Source organism: Ranitomeya imitator, chromosome 3, assembly GCF_032444005.1.
Source record: "Ranitomeya imitator isolate aRanImi1 chromosome 3, aRanImi1.pri, whole genome shotgun sequence".
Taxonomy (NCBI): Eukaryota; Metazoa; Chordata; class Amphibia; order Anura; family Dendrobatidae; genus Ranitomeya; species Ranitomeya imitator.
The window spans coordinates 79,676,680-79,701,518 of record NC_091284.1 but is presented as its reverse complement, the minus strand read 5'-3'; the positions used below and the strand labels follow the sequence as shown (position 1 = coordinate 79,701,518).

The following is a 24,839-nucleotide window of genomic DNA, read 5'->3' as shown; positions in this document are numbered from 1 at the left end:
GCCCCAGGCAGACACTGGAAACACCCAGCTGGTCATCTTTTATTCCTGCAATCATTAACCCATTAGCACCCTGAAGATACTGAGTGGCCTAATTCACATAGGACAAACACCTGGGCGAGATATACCTGCCTCCAACTACCACACCAGCATGAGTCTTACATATCCCCCCCCCTTGCTCAGACTACTCCGGTCGAGCAAGAACACTTTTGAAACAGTGCACTCGGGATAGGGCATCGGCGTTCCCCATCTGCACCCCAGGTCGGTGCTCCACCGTAAAAGAGTAAGCCTGCAGGGCAAGGAACCACCGGGTTACCCGACTATTACGGTCCTTGTGGAGGTGCATCCACTTGAGAGGGGCATGGTCTGTGACCAGCCTAAACTTCCTACCAGCCAGGTAATACTTGAGGGAGTCGAGAGCCCATTTAATGGCTAGGCACTCTTTTTCAACCACCGCATACCTCTGCTCATGTACATTCAGTTTCCGACTGAGATAGAGCACCGGGTGTTCGACTCCGTCCCTCACCTGGGAAAGTACAGCTCCGACACCAGTATCAGAGGCATCAGTTTGTACCACAAACTCGCTGCTGAAATCAGGAGTCACTAGTACGGGCTGAGAGCACAAAACCCGTTTCAGGCTGTGGAAGGCCTCTTCAGCAGCTGAGGTCCATTTTACCATGACGGAACCCTTCCCCTTGGTAAGATCCGTCAAGGGAGTAGCCATGGCTGCAAAATTGGGTATGAACCAGCGATAATAGCCGGCAATCCCCAGGAAAGCCTGCACTTGTTTCTTGTTCACTGGTTGTGGCCAGCCCTGAATTGCCTGTATTTTGTCGATCTGGGGTTTAACCACTCCTCGGCCAATCACGTAGCCCAAGTATCGGGCTTCTTCAAGCCCGATGTGGCATTTCTTGGGGTTTGCCATTAAACCTGCATCTCGCAGGTCATCAATCACCGCTTGTACCTTCTGGAGATGAGTTTCCCAGTCCATGCTGTAAATTACGATGTCATCCAGGTAGGCATAGGCGTACTGTCTGTGAGGCCTCAAGACTCGATCCATCAATCTCTGGAACGTTGCGGGAGCTCCGTGAAGTCCAAACGGCATATAGACATACTGGAACAGACCTTCCGGTGTAGCAAATGCCGTCTTCTCTCTGGCCGCCTCGGCCAGAGGAATCTGCCAGTACCCCTTTGTTAAATCCAGGGTCGTAATGTATCGGGCTTTACCAAGCCGGTCGATCAACTCATCGACCTGGGGCATAGGGTACGCATCAAATTTAGAAACTGCATTCAGTTTCCTAAAGTCATTACAAAACCGGATGGAGCCATCCGGTTTAGGTATCAACACAATTGGACTGGACCAGGCGCTGTGTGACTCCTCAATGACTCCTAAGTCCAACATTGCCATCACTTCCCGGGAGATGGCTTCACGGCGGGCTTCCGGAATCCGGTAGGGCTTCACATGAACAGTGACGCCAGGCTCTGTGACAATCTCATGTTTCACCAACTTAGTCCGGCCAGGTTTTTCGGAGAAAAACTGTCGGTTCTGTAACAAATTGCTTAACCTCAGATTTTTGTCGTTCTGAGAGAGTCTCAGCAACCTGCACCTCTGGTACAGTAGGTGAACAAACCGGACGGGGCAGATCCGCCGTTAGGGCAGAGCGGTCTTTCCAGGATTTTATCAGATTCACATGATAAATCTGTTCCGGTTTTCTCTTACCCGGCTGGTACACTTTATAGTTCACTTCACCAACTCTTTCTCGGACCTCAAATGGGCCCTGCCATTTTGCCAGGAATTTACTATCCACCGTAGGGATTAGGACCAACACCCTATTGCCGGGTGAAAATGTACGGACCTTAGCGCCTCTATCATAACTTTGCCTCTGGGCTCCCTGGGCCTGTAACATATGGTCCCTAACAATGGGCATGACAGCGGCAATACGATCCTGCATTTGTGTTACATGGTCGATCACCGTTTTAAAGGGAGTGACTTGACCTTCCCAGGTTTCTTTTGCGACGTCCAGCAGTCCCCGGGGACGACGGGCGTACAACAGTTCGAAAGGCGAAAACCCTGTGGAAGACTGGGGAACTTCCCTAATGGCAAACAGCAAATAGGGTAACAAGTAATCCCAGTTCTTCCCATCTTTGTCTATCGCCTTCCGGAGCATCTGTTTTAAGGTTTTGTTGAAGCGCTCAACCAGGCCATCTGTTTGAGGGTGATAGACAGACGTACGCAACGGGTCTATTTGTAAGAGCCTGCAGAGCTCCTTCATTACCCTCGACAAAAAGGGAGTCCCCTGGTCGGTGAGTATCTGTTTTGGAATTCCCACCCGACTAAACACTTGTACCAATTCCTTGGCGATCGTCTTGGTAGCTGTGTTACGCAAAGGGACGGCTTCCGGGTAACGAGTGGCATAGTCCACGATGACGAGGATATGTTGGTGCCCACGTGCGGATCGTGGAAGGGGCCCAACCAAATCCATCCCAATTCTCTCAAAAGGGACCCCGATGATAGGAAGGGGTACCAAAGGGCTACGGAATTGAGATTTAGGGGCCGCGATTTGGCACTCTGGACAGGACTCACAATAGTTACGCACATCACAATGTATTCCAGGCCACACAAAACAATGCAATATCCTTTCTGTGGTTTTCTGTACCCCCAGATGTCCCCCCATTATATGTCCGTGGGCCAAATCCAGTACCTTCCGCCGATAAGGTTTGGGTACCACTAACCGTTGAACTGTGTCTTCCCCTTTTTTTTCTACCTGGTAGAGCAAATCATTTTCAAGAACCATATACGGGTACGCTAGCCTAGTGTCAGGTTCTACGGGTACCCCATCTATCATTTTTACATTTTTCCTAGCCAGAGTCAGGGTAGGATCTTTTATTTGCTCGCTGTGGAAGTCATCCACCTGGACTCCCAAATCTGGCAGGCAGGGTGCTGGATGGCTGTCTGCCTCCGCCTCTCGCTGAGGTTCCTCAGTTTCCTCTGTTTCCCCCGCTATGACGGAGAAGGGGTACTGAAGGTTAGATTCACTAACCTCCCCAGCCACATCTTCCTGTGGGGTCTCCTCTAGGGACTCGGGACCTCCAGATGGCATGGGAGAAGATTCACGGGTACAGCTACCATGAAGGAGCAACTGATTCTCCCACAACTGCCAGAAATAGGGAAAATCCCTGCCCAGGATTACATCCTGTAACAATGCGGGAACGAGTCCCACTTTGTGCTGCACTGACCCATAGGGAGTAGAAATCCATATGACTGCTGTTAACTACGAGCGGGTGTCACCATGCACACACGTCACAGAAAACTTGTCAGACGGACCAGACGGAAGTGCCACCAGACTAGCTTTCACCAGAGTCACCACACTTCCAGAGTCTAGTAATGCCACAACATTTTTCCCATCAACAGATAATTCACACAGGTGTTTCACTGTATCATTTTGACCCGCATTCACACTCACTAGCTGTGTAACCAAAGACATGCGTTTTCTAGAGTCTATAACGTCGCACTGCATGGGTTCAGTGGTAACAGGACAGTTCGCAGAAACATGACCCTTCTCATGGCAGCGGAAACACCTAACAGGTCCCCTACTGAGACCACCGTGCAATACTCTTGGTCTCGGAGTGCGAGCAGTCCCGGACTCCTCCCCCACAGTTTTAAGCGATTTTCCTTCACCCGTGGTCCCTGGAACAGTCTTACCGGTTCCACGAGGAGGAGGCACAGACCGGGGGTTGGCGGAGTCGTCGGGAAGTCCTTCTGCCACGGAATAACGCTTGACCAACTCCACAAATTGATCCGCTGTCGTGGGATTTCCTTGGCTTACCCACCTTTTCAGTGCTGGGGGTAATACTCTCAGGTACTTGTCCAGGACAACCCGCTGGATTATTTCGGGTATTGTCAGTACCTCGGGTTGCAGCCATTTCTTTGTCAAGTAGATCAGGTCGAACATCTGAGACCGCGCCGGTTTATCTTGCTGGTATGTCCACTGATGTACCCTCTGTGCCCGGACAGCCATCGTCACACCCAGCCGGGCCAGGATCTCAGCTTTCAGCTTCTCAAAGTCCTGAGCGACCTCCGGGTCCAAATCATGGTAAGCTTTCTGGGCCTCGCCGGAGAGAAACGGGGCAATCAAATCGGCCCATCGTGCCTTCGGCCACTTCTCTCTCAATGCCGTCCGCTCAAACGTTGTCAGGTATGCCTCAACGTCATCTTCTGCAGTCAGCTTTTGCCAGTATCGACTCACATGGATCCTTCTGGACTCTGCTTCCGGGTCAGCGTCAGGCATGCTCACCAGGCGCTGCGCCACCTGTTGGAGAAGTTGGCGGTCTGCAACCGTCATGTCCAGTAACTCCTTCAGCTGTGCGGCCATCAAGCGATTAGCTTCGTGCTGTGCGGCAGTGGCCTGCTGCTGTACGGCAGTGGACTGTACTAAGGCTTTCACCACGTCTTCCATGCTGTCGCCTGTGCCACGGTATGCCCGCGTTCTCCACCACAATGTGACAAAACACTCTGGGATCGCCTTTGCTGGGGTCAAAGGTCACGTGGTTTGTGCATTGAATCTGAGGCGTACAGCAGGTTTCTGAGCAGGCTGACCTCAGGTCAGATTTATTAACGTGAAAGCAACACAAAAAACAAAACATAAAAATAAATCCTAGCCTGTCCGGCACTAACTAAACAAATACGTTGCTATCTCAACAACTGGGGGGCTTCTCCCACCCAGCTAACATCACACAATTCTTGAGCAGAGCTCTTCACTCACGTTTGTCCCACACAGGCAGGCAATCTGTGTGCCCCAGGCAGACACTGGAAACACCCAGCTGGTCATCTTTTATTCCTGCAATCATTAACCCATTAGCACCCTGAAGATACTGAGTGGCCTAATTCACATAGGACAAACACCTGGGCGAGATATACCTGCCTCCAACTACCACACCAGCATGAGTCTTACAGCCCGGACAGAACGGTTATTTTGCCCCTATAGAGCCATTAGCTATTTGCATAGATGCTTTCTGAAATGCTTTTTCTAGCAGAATTATAACTTTACAGCAATATGTATATGTAGCATGATTTATTTAGGATAACTCTGTGCTCATTCGAGGTCAGCCGTTACTATTAATAATCACTTAAAAATGAAAATACCGTAGTTAGCCATATCTGGCTGCGTCTTGTAATGATGCATTTGATTCTGTTGTGAATTATCGAGGCGGCACAAATTGTGTTCCAGAAAAATACCTTTACGCTGTTCATTTCTTCTGTACTGCTGAGCTTTTAATGAGACCTATTTTACATAGGCATTTAGAGCTATTACTTCTACCATTTTTAATTTTTGATAGAGGACCTTCCACCAAATGTAGCTGGACACATGATATAATAATGGCTGAAGAGTGGAATAAAACGTGTTTTCATTTGAATTTTGACTCTCTGTTGCGGAGATATTAGCAATTAAAGTATTGGCACATAATGAGTTAACTTTTTTAAGTACAAGTGGGTGTTACATCTTCTGCCTGTGTGAGCTGCCCAGTCATAAGCAGGAAGCAACATGCTTTTGGGTATTATAAAGTGTACAGTGTATAGTGGCTTGGGGGGCATTAATCTGTATGAGGTCATAGGGGAGCTATGGAGACATCATACAGCATATAGGCGTGCAGTGGGGGCCATCAAACTGTTAAGAGGGAGCAGAAGGAGCTGTCAAAGTGTATGTATGGCAAGCTTTGAGCTGTAGGTAACATCATACTGTAAATAGGATCTGTGGAGGCTATCATACTGTAAATGGGGGCTGTGGGGTGCCATCATACTGTAAACAGGGGCGGTGGGGGCCATGATACTGTAAATAGGGGTTGTGGGGGCCATCATACTGTTTACTGGGGAGCAATTGGTCAATCATACTCTATACGGGGGCAATCATACTGTGTGCTGGGAGCAATCATACTCTATATGGGGGCCATGGGTGCCATCATAGTGTGTACTGGGGAGCAATGGGGCAATCATACTGTATATGGGGGCTGTGGGGGCCATCATACTGTATATGGGGGCCATAATACTGTGTACAGGGGAGCAATGGGTCAATCATACTGTATATGGGGGCCATTATACTGTGTACAGGGGAGTAATGGGTCAATCATACTGTATATGGGGGCTATGGGTGCCATCATAGTGTGTACTGGGGAGCAATGGGGCAATCATACTGTATATGGAGGCTATCATACTGTGTACTGGGGAGCAATGATACTGTATATGGGGGCTATTATACTGTGTACAGGAGAGCAATGGGTCAATCATACTGTATATGGGGGCCATTATACTGTGTACAGGGGAGCAATGGGTCAATCATACTGTATATGGAGGCTATCATACTGTGTACTGGGGAGCAATGATACTGTATATGGGGGCTATTATACTGTGTACAGGAGAGCAATGGGTCAATCATACTGTATATGGGGGCCATTATACTGTGTACAGGGGAGCAATGGGGCAATCATACTGTATATGGAGGCTATCATACTGTGTACTGGGGAGCAATGATACTGTATATGGGGGCTATTATACTGTGTACAGGAGAGCAATGGGTCAATCATACTGTATATGGGGGCCATTATACTGTGTACAGGGGAGCAATGGGTCAATCATACTGTATATGGGGGCCATTATAGTGTGTACAGGGGAGCAATGGGTCAATCATACTGTATATGAGGGCCATTATACTGTGTACAGGGGAGCAATGGGTCAATCATACTCTATATGGGGGCCATCATACTGTGTACTGGGGAGCAATCACACTGTATATGGGGGCCATCATATTGTGTACTGGGGAGCAATGAGGCAAAGTGGAGCAAACGGTTCATTAATTTTTTTTGCAAAGTAAAAAATTGCTTTTCTTATTGTTTTCAACTATGGGCTCTAAAAAGTGGCATGTTTTGTAAAAAATGTCAGGAAAATTTCTAACATGCAGAAATTAACTCCAGGGGAGAAGTGGAACACATTTGGGACATTTTGCAATCACAACACATCTGGAAACCTTCAACCACACCCAAAGTGGAAAACAAATAAAACAAAAAACAGGAAAATACCTAAAATAGGGAAAATATAAAGTGAAAAAATGAAGCAAAAAATTCCAGCTCCTGGTAAAAAAAATTCTCAAGACTTTAATTTAATATTAAAAACTTGTATCCAAGGCAGATATGTACAAAGAGACGAGTTTCGAATGTACCTTGGATCTGCCTTGGATGCAAGTTTTAATTTAACAAGAAATCAAGTCTTGAGAATTTTCTACCAGGAGCTGTATCCAAGTATCGTTTCTCCTTGCGGAGAGTGACATGTTAAGCATGCCGAGATGAGGAGACTTAAAGCTGCAATGTTCTTCTGGGAAATATGCAAATTATCTCTGCAAAGAGGAAGAGGAGTAGAACTCTAGAGCCACCTGTTGGAAGTAGCAATCCTAACAGTCAATATCAACTCTTTAACGAGCCTTGTCTCATGAGTTAGGATAAAAGCCCAAACCAGAAACTCAAATTTGCAGACACTCAGCTTCCAGGAGCTGGAATTTTTCGCTTCATGTTTTCTCTACTTGACCCTCGAAAGGTAGGATTGTTGGTGAGCTGGCATTTCTTTTTTAAAACACCTATAAAAGTCTTAAAAAAAAGAGGTAAATGGAAAACTGAATTTGGTGCAAATAAAAAAAAGGTGAAAAGCTCCATAAACTCAACAGAGGTGCAAATGCAATAATGAATTGGACTATAACTCTAGCAGTCTGAAGTCACCACTAGGAGGCGTATATGAGCTTAACACGGGCATTATATACATGGTACTCTATAATAACCCAGTGTGAAGGGAGACACGATACTCCCTCTAGTGGCTGCGGCTTATGATTTATGCCTACGCATCAACTACTAGAATTTGCATTTGATTAGTAGCTTATTTATGTCTTATTAATGTCTGCATTAATCTCCAATTACATAATTGCCCTAAATACAATAAATTGCAAAGCCACCCTGCATGTCAAGGTGTCAAGGTAAAGTAACATTCCGCCTACTCCTCCGAGAACTAATTCTGTGGCCCCTTCCCCTTCAATGAAAGACAGGACCGTGTATGCAACTATGCTAATGATGGATGTACAATGTTTGCATAATCTAAGCACAATTAAACATTGATTATAGTTAATTAATCTACCATTCTGATGTTGCACATTGATGTAAAAATTCTCTATCTTTGGCAACATAATTTTTTTCTCCAGGATCAGATTTTCCTATAGGCAAGTGATACATGTGCAGGGTCTCACTGGCCCACCCGAGAACCGGAGGATTCTCCAGTGGGCTCAGGCACTGACACCTGTTGGCATACAGGGCTGGCAGCTGCGTATGGGCACCCAGCCAGTGGCGTCTCGCTAATAGCGGCACACCACGCAGCTGCGTAGGGGCCCGTGAGTCAAGGGGCCCGCCCGGTGCCAGCAGAGCAGCAGCGGGTGACAGGAGGCAGAAGCTGGCTACTGTGGTTAAAGCTTGTGGCCGCTGCTAAAGAGAGATGAGTATTCACTCTTCCCCACGCCCCCATGGGCGTGGAGAGGAGTGAATATTCATTTCACTTTAATAGTGGACAGTGTTAGCTGCAGACTGTGGCTAACTCTGCCCGCTATCAGAGCCGGCAGACCAGGGACCTCCAGCCCACGCAGCCACTATGGGGTCTGTAAGTCAGGGTGGCCTGGTGCCCCCCAGTGCGCGCCGCATTCAAATATCATCATAGATGACGATACTGTTGAAAGCAATAATGGAGGAGAGGGCATCAGATGATACTCCCTCTCCCATTATTCCCCTCTGCCTCTGACACTGCGGGTGAGCGATGATGTCACTTCATCGTGCACCCACTGTGTGCTGGGCAGTGCAGCTGCTGAGACCAGAGCAGACCCTGGAGCAGAGCGGGGAATGAGGAGGAGAGGTGAGTATTGTGTTTTGTTTTTTTTAATATATCAGTGAATAAGTCCTGGTGGCCGTAATACCGTAGGACTGCGTGGCTGGATTATATTATACTAGATTGTGGCCCGATTCTAACGCATCGGGTATTCTAGAATATGCATGTCCCTGTAATATATGGACAATGATGATTCCAGAATTCGCGGCAGACTGTGCCCGTTGCTGATTGGTCGAGGCAACCTTTATGACATCGTCGCCATGGCAACCATTATGACATCATCGTCGCTGTGCCCGTTGCTGATTGGTCGAGGCCTGGCGGCCTCGACCAATCAGAGACGCAGGACCAATCAGCAACGGGCACAGCGACGATGATGTCATAATTTTTACTATCAAGATTGTGGCCCGATTCTAACGCATCGGGTATTCTAGAATATGCATGTCCCCGTAGTATATGGACAATGATGATTCCAGAATTCGCGGCAGACTGTGCCCGTCGCTGATTGGTCGAGGCAACCTTTATAACATCATCGTCGCCATGGCAACCATTATAACATCTACGTCGATACTGTGCCCGTCAGAAACGTGAGATGTCTACGTCCTTTATGACATCATCGTTGCTGTGCCCGTTGCTGATTGGTCGAGGCCTGGCGGCCTCGACCAATCAGAGACGCGGGATTTCTACGTCGATGCTGTGCCGGTCTCTGATTGGTCGAGGCCTGGCGGCCTCGACCAATCAGAGAGCCGGGATTTCCAGGACAGACAGACAGACAGAAAGACAGACAGACAGACGGAAAAACCCTTAGACAATTATATATAGATGAGAGGGAGAGGCTGCATTATACCCTATGAGGGGGGATATATTGTATTCTGTGGGGGAGCTGCATTATACCCTATGAGGGAGCTACATTATATTCTATGAAGGGGACTACATTATAATCTATGATGGGGCTTCATTATACTATATGAGGGCTGCATTATATTCTATGAGGGGGCTCCATTATACCCTGTGAGGGAGCTACATTATATTCTATGAAGGGGACTGCATTATATTTCATGAGGGGGCTCCATTATACCCTATGAGGGAACTACACTATATTCTACGAAGGGGACTACATTATATTCTATGAGGGGGCTGCATTATACTATATGAGGGCTGCATTATTTTCTATGAGGGGGCTACCCCAATCCCTGTTACATAATTAAGACGTGTACTACCTTATATTATACCCTGATATTAGCGTGTTCTACCGCACAATTGGTGGTCTTGTATTTATTTCTATGTAGCTACATAGTGGACCCCAAGAATGATTTTCTTTGGTTGGCCCAAGGTGCTCCAGTCCGATGCTGTATATGTGTATCTATATTTGGCCCTAAGTAAAGCATTCACTGTCACGCCACCATAACTCCCACTGTACCCAGTTCACACAAGTAGTTCCTGTGCCTCCGACTCTTCTCAGCGCTGCTGCAGGTGATTGACAGTTTTCCCCTCGCGTGCACATAGGGAGACACCTGTCAATCAGATGCAGTAGCATTGGGAGACGCAACACTGCACTACTTTGGTCTCTGGCTATGGTCCCGATCTGCGTGTTTAAAGGGAATCTATCAGCAGGAGTTTTTTGCTATCTAATCTGAAGACAGAATGTGTCTCAAACACACGGTCCGCGGGCTGCATAGGGCCCCTGAGGCTGCTTCATGCAGCCCACAAGCACTGTAGACCCCTTGGCATACCTGACCAGTTCAGGGGGGCTTCCAATGGCAGCGTTTTATTTCAGCTGAATAGGATGGGCATGAGGGTGCCATGCATTCCAGTATGGGAAAGAGGAGGCTATGCATACCAGGATAGGGACAAGGAGGACATGCATACCAGGATAGGGATGAGGAGAACATGCATACCAGGATAGGGATGAGGGCGCCATGCATACCAGGATAGGGATGAGGGAGCCATGCATACCAGGATAGGGATGAGGGGGCCATGCATACCAGGATAGGGAAGAGGGGGCCATGCAAACCAGGGTAGGGATGAGGGAGCCATGCATACCAGGATAGGGATGAGGGGGCCATGCATACTAGGATAGGGATGAGGGAGCCATGCAAACCAGAGTAGGGATGAGGGAGCCATGCATACCAGGATAGGGATGAGGGGGCCATGCATACCAGGATAGGGATGAGGGGGGGCATGCATACCAGGGTAGGGATGAGGAGAGCCATGCATACCAGGGTAGGGATGAGGGGCCATGCATACCAGGATAGGGATGAGGAGGCCATGCATACCAGGATAGGGATGAGGGGGTCATGCAGAACAGGATAGGTATGAGGGGGCCATGCATAGCAGGATAGGGATGAGGGGGCCATGCATACCAGGATGGGAATGAGAGGACCATATATACCTGGATTGGGGACATATATACAGCAGAATGGGGAATATTTGTACCGAATTGACCACATTTTTAGCTTCACTTTTTTTTCTATTTTTATTTTGCTATTATATTTTTTTGGGAGAACGCCGCAGGTAATTAAAACTTACTTTCATCTCCGGTTTCAAATTCAAACTTATGGCTGTAACCACTGTATCCTGCAGCAGTTCTGACGCGGATGTGAAATATATACTTGGTGGACGGCTTCAGGCCCGTGATAATAACGCTGGGAGCTTTGGATCTTGTGGAGGAATAACTGAGCTGTTCATGTTCCTGTAGAAAAAAAAATAAATTAGTCATAATGAAGAACCAAGATTATCTGGAAAATATCATCTCATTGCTAATGCAGTCGCCTGCTTCAACCTTTTGTGAAATGCACAATGAGTTTATGTAGGTTTTTTTTCACCGTTTGTTATTCTTTAGCCTTTGAAAGCTGCGCCTTTGATTTGCTGCATGAAATGACAAGTTCTTAGCGCCATCGAGCTTATCTTTATGATAAACTCCGCTCTGCATTTACAATGAAATAAGTCAGGATTAAAGGGGAAGTCTAATATTTCCCCAAAATGATCCCATAAATCGTTCTGACTGTTCAGTCTAATTTTATTTTCATGTTTAATTGGATGGAGCCATGCAACCATTGGGATTATGTTAAGGAATTGCATTCTATGACCTTTCCTAAAGCACATCCATACAATTCCACGATTTTAAAAGGGTATATATACTTTGTAACTGAAGGAGAATCTGCCACTTGCTACAAAAATGAGTTGAATATATTGTAAAAATCCCTGAGTTCTCCTGATTTTGACACTTTTTTCCATTTTGTGCTGTGTCGCTCTATTGCAGCGATATTCACATTTGTTGCTTTAGGAGCACAATATGTGAAATCTCTCCTTGCAGTTCAACTGGGCGTTTCTTCAGACTCTTCTTTGTGCTTTCACCCCTCCCTCCCAGATGCTGTCAATCACAGCTCGGCAGGTGATCTAACAATGTAGCAGTGAATATAAATGGCAGCATCTGGGAGGGATAGGTGAAATTACATGGGAAGAGTCTTCAAAGAGTATAAAAAAAAGTTTTTGCTGTTATATTGAATTGCATCCGCTACAAAAAAAAATCTCATAAAAGCCCTGTGTGTGACCATATGCTGCGGGTACGCTTTGGAGACATGTTGAAGATGAAGATCACGTTCGGCAGATTAATTTCAGAAATTTCTGCCACTTTCCCATTCATGCAGCAGAAGGTGCCCCACTAAGGGCAGGTGCACATATTGTGGTTTTTGTCTCATTTTGCTTGCGGTTTTCTTACAAATCCTAAAGGTTTTCTTTGTACCGGCAAAATGAATGAGATTCCTGAAGTCTCATGCACACGTTGCTTCTTTTTTACTTTATTTCAGATTTGCGACAGATTTAAATCTGCAGGATGTCAATTCTTTTGGTGCTTTTGTTGCAGATTTCACCCACACAAATGAGCGGAGGACAATCTACAGCAAAAATATAAGTAAAAAAGGCAACAAAAAGACAAGAAAAAACAAGCCAAAAATGGGCATATTTTACAATACATTTCTCCTGCCAAGAGATGCTGAAATGGTGCAGAAAATTTCTGCAGGAAAGAAATTAAAGTTTGGATATAGCCTAAGAAGAATGGAATAAGAATTCTGCATAAAAACTGACAAATGTGATTATACCCTTAGAATTGTCTGGTTGTCACTTCTCATCCATACGCTGATGTGTAAGGGGCTAATAATCTATCCATGGTCCTACATTTTCAAATCTCCCCTTTTACATTTACGAAGGTACATTCTTCAGATTCTTCTTATTTTAAAGTAAACACTAGAAATGGAATCGATGCTGAATTATTAAATCTCCACTTGTAATCCTGACTTACTTTCATGTATGCAGCTCCCATTTCGAGATATAACAAGGTAGAGTCATCACAAGGATGAAGAACGTAAGCGTGAGCTTTAAATGCTTTTTGTTACTCACATCTACCCGCAGGTAGTGCCAAAATGCCGGCGCTATCCGGGGGTAGTCCTGTTGGCGAGAGAAAAAAATGCATGTAACTTATAGGGATTTTATCCCTCTGGAATCTGTTCTTCAAAAACTAAATTACAAGCAAAGCGTGGAAAAAACTAACATAGATCTAATAATATAAAGAAGGTATAAAAGGTCACAAGTCTGCTAACTATAAGAGATATTCATAGTAGTGTCCATTTTCTCCAGTACATTACATCTTTATGGTTGTCTAACCCTTGTATAGACTGATATCTTCACCTGCCAAATCCACCAAAATTAATGAAATAAGAGGTTGGCTGATTGAGTCACCATTAGAGATGAGCTATACCGAACTGTAAAGTTCGAGGTTCAGTGCTGAACTCCAAAGACTGACTTTTCCGGGAAGTCTGTTTTACTGTTTGCAGTGACTCATGACTCATGCAGAGAAAATTGACCTCCTGTTTCTACATAGAGCTTAGAAGGATTCAGTTTTAATCATGAGATGTCAAAGACCTAATGGAAAAGAAAAAAAACCTATCTGTGTAAAAAGGCAAAATGAGCAATTGCAAGTACACAGTGCTATATAATATGATGACTGCAATATATTAAGATAATACAAATTTTGATTGGAGATGTTCTTTACGTTTTAGATGTTTTTCAAATTCTCCTCTCATCTATTTAGGTCAGTGGGACACCTCAAATATTTAGTATAGATTCTACATGGAATAAAGTCACTATTATGAATTTTAGCAAGTTTGTTGGATTCAAAACAAAACTTAATTTATAGGTAAACCGGCAGCTCACCACACTGCAAATATTCTTTTGTGATCAGGTGCTCGGTCACTTGAGGACACCAAAGGAATCAAAAGAAAGCTAGGATCGAAAGTCTAGCACTCCATCTAGCTCCAACCATCCATGGATTTTACTCTTCCAGATGGAACCCTGGACTTTCCATCCTAATTTTTCTAGAACGCACAATTATTTTTGGATGGAAACATTCACTTGTAATTATTTTCCAGTCTCCACTGTTCTGCTTTTGCGGTTTTAACCTTCTACGATATTTTCTCTTCTACTTGTATTTACCAAATATAAATATTTATCTAGGTTCTCTGGAAACTCTGCAAATAACACAATGCTCTACGGTGAAAGCCAAGGGACCGGTCGGCGAGTGTAAAGCAATGCACAAAATCAGCTTCTCATGTCAAGAGAAATGAAACTTGTACCTCAATCTGAAATATTGAAGGTGTGATCACTGCATTCATAACTCCTTGCAGCCTTTGTTGGCAATGTTCTATGCCTTCGAGTTTGTCAGACTTGTTTGTTAAAGCAAACCTGTCGCCTGCTGGATGAGACAATGGTGGTGAACTGACACTATGTGAAAGGAGAAAACTCTGCTATCATTTTCAAATATGGCCATGATAAAAAGAAGTATAGGAGCCAGCTCACACAGAACTGTATGAGGAGCTGTAAATAACTTAGGGTTGCCATAACAAATAAATAGAGATGAGCGAAGCGGAGAGAGACCGAACTTCCACAGGTCCACTCATCCCTGGAAAAATACTCTGGTGGTAAGTGATAGTGTGAGATGTTTGTCAACTCACCAGGGCGGTATAATTGAAAATGTAATTGTACTCACTCCTGAATAATATTTGTATTTGTTGTCAATAAATTTATTACTTTATAGTTAATTTTGATAACTAGCCACAAGATGTCGCTGATGTTTGAACCTGGTTAAGAGGCTGTGATATGTCTGTAAGATGTGAAATGGAGGGTTCTTTTAAAAAGTGGAAGACAAGAAGAAGCGTGGCCATCTTGGGCAGAGACTACAGGAATGAGGAGTGTATGAGGCTGTGCTGGAGACGGATACGGTGACATCCCCTCATGACAGCACCCGACTGAGTAAAGAGCAGCGGCAGATTGAAGCTGAACTGAAATTGCCTCCGACCCTGTCTGGATGTGAGGGAATTCCTACCGTAAAAAGCTGTAAAATAGAAGGGGCCCGGGCCCTGTGAAGTGAAAGGTGCTGCATCCTTTGGAAGTGTTATAGCACAAGCCTCCTTGGTATTGCTCACCGAATGGAAGAACTCTACATACGCCTGCGTGTCCTGATTGTGTAATTCTGAACAGACCTTGAGGTAAGAAACACTAAAAGAGCACTGCGACACTGCAGTAAGTAAACGTGCATACATCACAATGTATTTTGGTGCCAAGAGACATAAGGTTGGAACAAAAGCTTTAGTCAGTTAGCTAGGTATATTGACTGTACGGACCACGTTTTCCTACAACAAACCTACTAACAAACAGAAACCCTAGATTTGTCACAGCGTTTTCGTGCTGTTCAGTACTTAAGGATTTTATGCTACATTTAGGTACTGACACACCACGCAGTGAACTCCAGAAAGAACTTGTGTTTTCACCTCTGTTGTGCAGGAAGAGGGGTCTCTCTGTGGGACAATATAAATGTCAACCTTAATGGGGGTGACATTGAAGTCTATCTATTGTAGTTTTGGGACCCATTACTGTATCAGAACCTGGTGGAACAGACTGACTCTAGCTACGAGTCCAAATTACAGGCACTCTAGGCACTCTATGTTGCAGTATAGTGTCCCACAAGCTCCCCTCGATGTCATGCCTCCAAGGAAGATTACAACGGCATGGATTGGGGCAATGCCACATTTCTGCATCTTTTCCTGTAATTTGTAAAATGAAAAATGTTGTAAGCTGTCATAAAAAGTCTGAGTTCCATAGAGATATGTTATGAGTTATATGAGTTTATGTAAACTCCACCCAAAAATGGGCATTCTTGAGAGGGTCGAGGTACTGTACATTCTTGGGTGTAGTTAGTTGGTTGGATTTTAAGAGCTAAAATGATTTTTACACGGGCTTAGATTGGTTTATAAATAATAATAATTACAAGAATTCCTCACCAACGTCTTGTAGCTACTATTTCAAAGCACACCAAGTGACTGCTGGTCTCTGCTTCCCAATCCTGTCATGAGACTGGAAATACTTGTCAAGCCAATCCCTGGCACAGTGGTGACTCACTTAAAAATTGGCTAGATTGAAATTTCTGGATAATTCTAGCTTGTCAAGACAGGACCAGGAAGTAGGAGCCCAGTAAATTTTAGTACAGGAATTGTAGTGGATCAGTGAGGGTGAGGATAACTTTTAAAAATAATTTTTATATGCTGGAAGGAATGTTTCATCACAAATTGATGTAGGTTGCAAATTTGCCAGAATTTTAGATTAAAAAGCTTTGAAAAGTCACAATTTTTGTGCAGTGAGGCGTTGCACAAAAATGTTGCAACTTTCAGCGCTTTAACGCCAACTATGGCCAGCACTGCCAAAATGGACGCTCTTAGGTTGGGACATCTGCTTATCTAATTCATGACGAGCTGCGGCGTACCTTACTCCACAAATCTTACTCTAGTCCCTGACTTGAGTAAGATTTGTGGTGAGGCACACACCACTTTTAAAACGTCCCTGATCCACTAAGAGGCACTTCTTAATTAATCTGGTGCCTCTGGTTCCAGCAGGGCCCCTCATAAAGATTGGTGTGCACAACTCCAGTCTTGATAAATTGGGTAATATGCTTTTAATCAGGTCTTTATGTTAGATTTTTTTTCAATGTCTTAAAAATATGTGATGTATTTTACTTTTTATATCCCAAATATTTAGATGGTTTGCAATATATGCAATCACAGCTAAATCAAACATTATACCCATACATTTTTTGGGGTCCATTGAACTTAGCCTCAATAGATGGACTGAGGCCCAATAGAATTGTATTAAAGTGCAGTATTTTATGAGCACGGTCTCATTAGGGCAATAGGAAGTGACGGGGAGAAGAAGAGCTGTGACATCGTCTATTGTGAATGGAGAATATTATGTTATCTACTGTATATAGAGATGTTATCAGTCATTGTTAATAGTTCTGTAATGATACTGAAATTGCAGAAAAGTCTTCTGTAAGTATAAGCAAGAAGGAGACTAATATTAGACTTGGCGTCCAATCAGAAAATTGCAAGATTTGTGATTTTTTTTTATAATATAGTGATATGCATAACTAAAATTTAAAAATAAAATTTTGATTCCCTTTTAAGGGGCAAGGATACATCAGTCCTGAGTTTGGAATTTTACCTTATTGCAATAAACTTCAGGAGATTGTCCAGGATTTTCTTTTTTACTCTGGGACTAAAAACAGGCAAGTATTTGCTTACTACCGCTCTTTTCTACGCGGTGCTGGCTCAGAGCAGTCATCGACCGCTCCTGCTGCCGATTCAGTTGCTTCCTGTCAACAGAACAACTCTTCCTGTTTCGGGATGCTCTGTTGACGGGATGTGTCCACTGATGCATTCCTGATTGACAGCCACAGTTTGGCAACAGTCTGCTGTCAATAAGTATGACGCCGGCATTCACACCCCATCTACAGAGCAGAGCAAGCGATCATCAGCAAGAGCGATCAGTGACGGCTCAATACCGGCAGAGAGCGGTGCCAGGCAAGCAACTACCTGCATGTTAGTTCTTAGGCACTTTGTTAAAATAAAAAATTGTCCCAGAAAACCCCTTTAATTTAAAATAAGTACCAAACACTAAAAAGTTTCCCCAACTTAAATTCACACTTCACTTAAAGTTGTCAGTTCATAAAGTACAACTTAAATGAGTTTCTAATATCATTCACCTATGTGTATGTCACCCAGAGATAAACTAGTGATCACGGGGGCCGACATTGTTCTCTATTCCTTTTCAGTAAACCCAAAGAAAACACTACAGTAAGAATTTCCCCAGCTTGAAATAGCTGATAACAGGGAACAATAGACTGTATTCAACGGCACAGAAAATAGAGAAAAGATAGCGTCCTTTTAAGCCGTTGTATATGCCAAAAAAAAGCGAGATTTAGCCCTTCCGCACATCTAGCTGCTACAAAAAACATGAAGGAAACCGATGTATTCAGAGCCGCTATTGCCACATGCGCCGTATATTCCCCGGTAGTAAACAAACAGAATAATATTTTTTCCTCTTGTTCCACTATGAATATTTTATATTACATTTTCAAAATAAAAAGAACCATGCAAAAATATGAGAGCACAAAACTTTCCGGGGGAAAAAAAATTGATACTGTAAGATCCAGGGTCCTGGAAAAAAAAAAATCTATTTTTTTTTCCTGAAAAGTAAAGGCTGAAATCATATACAATGTGCTTGTGCTTAACAGGAAACTAAATTTGCTAGAGCTGTAAATTTCAAGATGGAGTGTGCAACGCCTCGCAGAGCATAAATTGTGGAGGTAATAAAAAGAGAAACTGTTCCCTGAGGACCAAATTCACAGTCCCTGAAAGCGTTAGTAAATTTTCACATGGTTAAAACAGCACCGCGTCCCCGCTCCACTGCCTAATAATGTTTCTTTGCTTTGGGTAGTATATTCAAGCCTTGACTGGGCTGAATATTATTGAATTATGTTTTCTGATATAAAAGGATGATCCACAGAGCACAATACAGAGGTGCGGGGGCCCACACTCTTGTAGTTTATCACATAGCGCCGGTAATCGGTTCCGCTACTGAACACATTCTGTTTTATCAATACGGTAATTGCTTTTGGTTATTAGTTCACATATAAAAGTGGATATGGGAGGTGGGAATTGGAAATCTATTATCCTGAATTCCTCATATGTACAGTATAAGGCCTCATCATTCTAAGCATATGGTTCCTGTGTCCATCAGTTTCTCAACTTTGTGAAGATACCTACTGTATGAGGGTATAGTTACGGGTGGTCCACTTGTTACAAAATACAATGAAGTCTGTTGAATACTAGGACAAAACACCTATAAGTATAAGGCTTAAGGGTAAACTTAAGTAGAGTTGCTGCTAATCGATATGCAAGAAACAGTCACTAATTTGTGGCCCTGAGATCCATTTTCTACCTCTTTGCATCCAAATCTTTTTTGATTAGCTGAACTGGTATGATGTCATCATGGCGTTGTGATGCACATGTGATATAACCTTCAAATCAAGAGAAGAGCCGTTAAGTAGGAAGTGATTCTCAGGAATCCCGTTTAATGGCCAAAGATTAATGGCGTGGCCAATAGACCTGTTCCTGTGAAACGTTTCACATTAAGGGATGTCTATAATTACCAGAGTACCAGCTACATGATAGACTAGTTAGGGAGGCAAGGTTGTCAGCATTTTTTTTAATCAGAATGACATAAAGATAGAAATCCCAGATGGTCCCAGTTTAATGCTGCCTGATCTCCTGCCTCATGGATGAGGTTCTCACACAGAGATGTTAAAACAGGAAAGACTACTGCATTTCTTAAGGTATCTTCACACATAACAATTTCGTTAACGATATCGTTGCAACATCACGCTTTTTGTGACGTAGCAACGATCCCATTAACGATCTCGTTATGTGTGACAGCGACCAACGATCAGGCCCCTGCTGGGAGACCGTTGGTCGCTGGGGAATGATCAGGACCTTTTTTTGGTCGCTGATCACCCGCTGTCATCGCTAGATCGGCATGTGTGACGCCGATCCAGCGATGTAACATAGTAACATAGTTAGTAAGGCCGAAAAAAGACATTTGTCCATCCAGTTCAGCCTATATTCCATCATAATAAATACCCAGATCTACGTCCTTCTACAGAACCTAATAATTGTATGATACAATATTGTTCTGCTCCAGGAAGACATCCAGGCCTCTCTTGAACCCCTCGACTGAGTTCGCCATCACCACCTCCTCAGGCAAGCAATTCCAGATTCTCACTGCCCTAACAGTAAAGAATCCTCTTCTATGTTGGTGGAAAAACCTTCTCTCCTCCAGACGCAAAGAATGCCCCCTTGTGCCCGTCACCTTCCTTGGTATAAACAGATCCTCAGCGAGATATTTGTATTGTCCCCTTATATACTTATACATGGTTATTAGATCGCCCCTCAGTCGTCTTTTTTCTAGACTAAATAATCCTAATTTCGCTAATCTATGTGTTCACTTGTAACCAGGGTAAATATGGGGTTACTAAGCACAGGGCCGCGTTTAGTAACCCGATATTTACCCTGGTTACCATTGTAAAAGTAAAAAAAAAAAACAGTACATACTCACATTCCGATGTCTGTCACGTCCCCCGCCGGTGACCGCTCTGCTTTCCGGCCGCTGGGCTTACACAGGGCAGAGAGCAGAGCGCCGAGGGACAGACAGCGGAAGGTAAGTATGAAGTGTTTGTTTTTTTTTTACTTTTACAATGGTAACCAGGGTAAATATCGGGTTACTAAGCGCGGCCCTGCACTTAGTAACCCGATGTTTACCCTGGTTACCTGGGGACTTCGGCATCGTTGAAGACAGTTTCAATGATGCCGAAGTCGTTCCCCTGATCGTTGGTCGCTGGAGAGCTGTCTGTGTGACAGCTCCCCAGCGGCCATACAACGACTTACCAACGATCACGGCCAGGTCGTATCGCTGGTCGTGATCGTAGGTAAGTCGTTTAGTGTAACAGTACCGTTAGTCTGCGTGAAGAAAGTTACACGACATCAGGTCATTTTGAAGGGGACCACACTATACAAGATGGCCAATGCTTAAACGAATTGTTCCACACATAAAGTACATTTTAATTAGTAGATCTTGGAAAAATAATTTTTGTTGCACCTGGTCCGGAACTTTGGTCATGGCCTGTTAGGACGATTGGAGTGAATACTCCATGGAGAATCCAACAGCGTCTCCATTGCTTCACACTTCTAACAGCCATTACAGAAAGCGTCTACTACACTGCTCCTAACAGGCTGTGACTCAAGTCCAGACTGGCAGGATTTAAAGGGATTGTCTCACAAACAAAGTTTATTTTAGTGAATAGATCCATAGAGTATTCACTCCAATGGACATGACATGCCGTGGCCAAGTTTCTGGATCAGGCAAGCCAAAACGTTCGCCTAATGTAAAGTGTAGTAAGCAAAAACTAAATGTTGCCTATTATGAAGGGGATGATATTACATTTGTCTGAAAATAAATGAGCTTGATGTTTACAAAAGTAGATCCACCAACTTTACAGCTTTATTTTTATTTATTATGCATTGCTTATATAGAACTATTATATTCCGGAGCGCTTTACATACATTATTATTATTGTTGTCCCCAATGGGGCTCACAATCTAAGATCCCTATCAGCATGTCTCGGAGTGTGGGAGGAAAATGGAGAACCCATAGGAAACCCACACAAACACAGGGAGAACATAGAAACTCCTTGCAGATGTTGTCCTTGGTGGGATTTGAACCGAGGACTCCGAGCTTGGAGCTCCTTAGATATTTTCTGGTAGATAATGGACTAACTACTATTTATTCTCATTGCTCAGACCCTATGTGCATGTAATAGGCTGAAAAGTTCATTGTCTGTTCACTGACTCCAAGGCATGTTAATAAACTAAAATACTCAGAGAAACCTATGGAGGCTCTAAAAGAATCATAGCCCTTAATTATTCCAGTCTGACTCTGATTACGACTTTATTATATATCTCTGCCCAGAGCCTAAACAATCACACATTTTCCTTTTGGTTATTACGATTTAATATACAATTAGCATAATAACTAGCCAAATGTAAATGTCATGGCCTAAGGGACCACTAATTATCCAGCATAAACAGTGTGATCATCTTGTGGCATTAGTAATATCAAAATGCGATTTTGGAAACAATCCTTCAGTGACCTAAAATCCCATCGCTTGCTTTAGAAGTCACATATATTGGTTATTAATGTTTTCCAGTTATGAGAATTTTCAAAGCTGGGTTATGGTATGGTCGCCTGCTGAGGATATGGACATGCAAATATTATATGCCTTTTTTTAACATTTTCATCTGTTTTTTTAGCCATAGCCTTAAAGGAAAACTAAACCTTACGCCTGAGACCTAAAAATTGCTTGTTATATCATTCACACAAAACTAGAAATATTTAACCAATGAAATTCCTAATTTCTAATAATATAGTGATAATTTGCAAATATTAGAATTACAGCCTAAAAATGACCAAGAAGGAGCATACACTGCCATTAATTGTCTGAGGTTAATTTGTGATTTTACCAATTAGATAAAATTAACCGCATTTATCAGTGTTTGTAGGGTCACCACATGACTTAACAGGACCAGCCATCACTGGGCAGGGGTGCCAGTTGCATTTAATTTAGGGTGCCAATCTCGGCAGCTAGGTAGGGTCTAACTTTTAGGGACTAGTTTAGGGCTTAAGAGGGTGAGAATTCATATTGGGATTCAATGTATCTTAAAACCATAGAATGTTAGAGTTAGAATGGACCTCCAGGGTAATCGTGTCCAACCTCCTGCTCAAAGCAGGATTCACTAAACTATCTCAGACAGATCTCTGTCCAGCTTCTGTTTGAAGACTTCCATTGCAGGAAAACTCACCACCTCTCGTGGCAGCCTGTACCACTCATTGATCAGCCTCACTGACAAAATTTTTTTCTAATATCTAATCTGCGTCTCCTCTCTTTCAGTTTCATTCCACTGCTTTTTGTGTTTCCATTGAAAATGAGAATTATGATGATCCCTCTACACCAGTGTTCTCCAACTCCGGTCCTCAAGCGCTACCAACAGGTCATGTTTTCAGGATGATTTCCTTAGTATTGCATCAACTGCACAGGCAATAATTCCATCACCTGTGCAATACTAAGAAAATCTTGAAAACAAGACCTGTTGGTGGCTCTTGAGGACTGGAGTTGGGGAACATTGATCTATACTGTGACATCAATTCAGATATTTGTAGACAGCTATTAAATATCTTCTTAGCTTTCTTTTTTGCAAGCTAAACATTACCAGATTATTTATCCGTCCTTCTTTTGCAGTCCGCTTATGATCCTGGTAGCTCTTCTCTGAACTTAATCCAATTTTTCAATGTCTTTTTTAAAATGTGTTGTCCAGAAATGGACACAGTATTCCAGATGAGGCCCAACCAAGGAGGAGTAAAGGTGGATAATTACTTCATGTGATCTACACTATGCTTCTCTATTAGTCGTTGCCCATTGTTCAAGCTCATCTAAATCCTTCTGAAACCTTTATCTGTCTTCTCTAGTGTTAGCTATCCCTCCTAGCTTTGCATAGGCTGCAAATTTGATTCGTTTACCTTAATTTCCCTTATGTAGGTCATTTATAAAAATGTTCAACAACACTGGGGCCAGGACAGAACCTTGTGGTAACCACACTTGAAACACTTTTCCAATTGGATGTGCAACCATTTATTACCACTCTTTGAGTACTAACAGTGAGCCACTTATGAATCCACCTAACCGTAGCCTTGTCAATTCCATACTCAGTAATTTTTTTCAATAAGGACAGTATGAGACACTTTATCAAATGCTTTGTTGAAGTCGAGACATCTACTGCATTCCCCTGATCCACCCAGTCAGTGATTCCATCATAGAAGGACATTAGATTAGTCTGCCATGACTTGTTTGCTACAAACCCATGCTGATTAATAACTGTATTTTTATCCAAGCACTTAAATACATGCTGTTTAATAATTTGTTCAAATATCTTTCCTGGCATAGAAGTAAGGCTCACTGGCCTGAAACTTACTGGCTCCGTCTTCTTTCACTTTTTGAAGAACTTTTAATGAGTCTTGTCAAATGACTTAGGAAAAAAGCAAAACCAGAATCTCAATCTTGGCATGCTTGACATGTCGCTCTCTGTAAGGAGAAATGTTACCCCTTGGATCCCGGTCAGATGCCTCTCACATAGCCAAATCAGATCTCACACTTTGCACCGACGAGGGGCAGAACCTCGAAACACAGTGTCTGTAAACTGAGGTTTGGCTTTTATCCTAAGTCACGTGACAAGGTTTGTTAAAGGGTCAACATTGACTTCTAGGATTGCTACTTCCTATAGGTGGCAATAAAGCAAGGAGAAAAATAAGGAGCATATAGTAAAGGTATCAGTAAAAAATCTTTATTACTACAAAAAAGTAAAAACAGTCATTGAACATCAGTAATTGTACACGATAACCCACAACATAGCACATGAAAGGGGGAAGAAAACCCCCCCACAACTAACAACCCCAAGCCACTCTTCTTCCTCCCCTCCGCTTATACGGGTAAGCAATCATTCCTGGGCCCCACTATGGTAGCTGGGGTGATCCCAGCTAACACCGCATGCTGGCCTATACCTCTGTGTTGGACATTGGTCCCGCTGTGACTTTCTCATCTCCCCATTGTTCCCCCATCCAGTTGGGTTCCTGATATGCTGCATATTTTATTGGGGTATATAGGGGCCACTATGGCTGTCACTCTTGATCCGCTCCATTTTTGCTGACTAGGTCCTGTATACGTTCTGGGTGGGGTGACATTTTGGTCACAGAGGTTACTCCAGCTGACATTATAGATTTTTCATTCATTTTCTAGGCCCTGTTTTGGTTGTTTTTCCCTTTACTCTCAGTATACATATTGTGTGACGCTTTTTATATTGACAGTATTTTGTACTGTGGATTGGGGTTGTTAGTTGTGGGGGGGTTTGCTTCCCCCTTTCATGTGCTATGTTGTGGGTTATCGTGTACA

At 43.6% G+C, this 24,839-nt stretch overlaps 1 protein-coding gene across 2 annotated transcripts in view; it reads right to left on the bottom strand.

Moving 5' to 3' along the window:
- EPHA6 (EPH receptor A6) overlaps positions 1 to 24,839 on the bottom strand; it is a 1,249,313-nt gene that overhangs the window by 341,365 nt on the left and 883,109 nt on the right. Inside the window, exons 7-8 of one of the 2 annotated variants that reach the window (XM_069760991.1) lie at positions 13,298 to 13,345; positions 11,429 to 11,591 (exon numbers count right to left, since the gene is read on the bottom strand). In XM_069760991.1, the coding sequence (XP_069617092.1) occupies positions 11,429 to 11,591; positions 13,298 to 13,345 (211 nt within the window). The remainder of the gene's footprint in view (positions 1 to 11,428; positions 11,592 to 13,297; positions 13,346 to 24,839) is intronic. The other variant, XM_069760992.1, reaches the window with a different exon arrangement.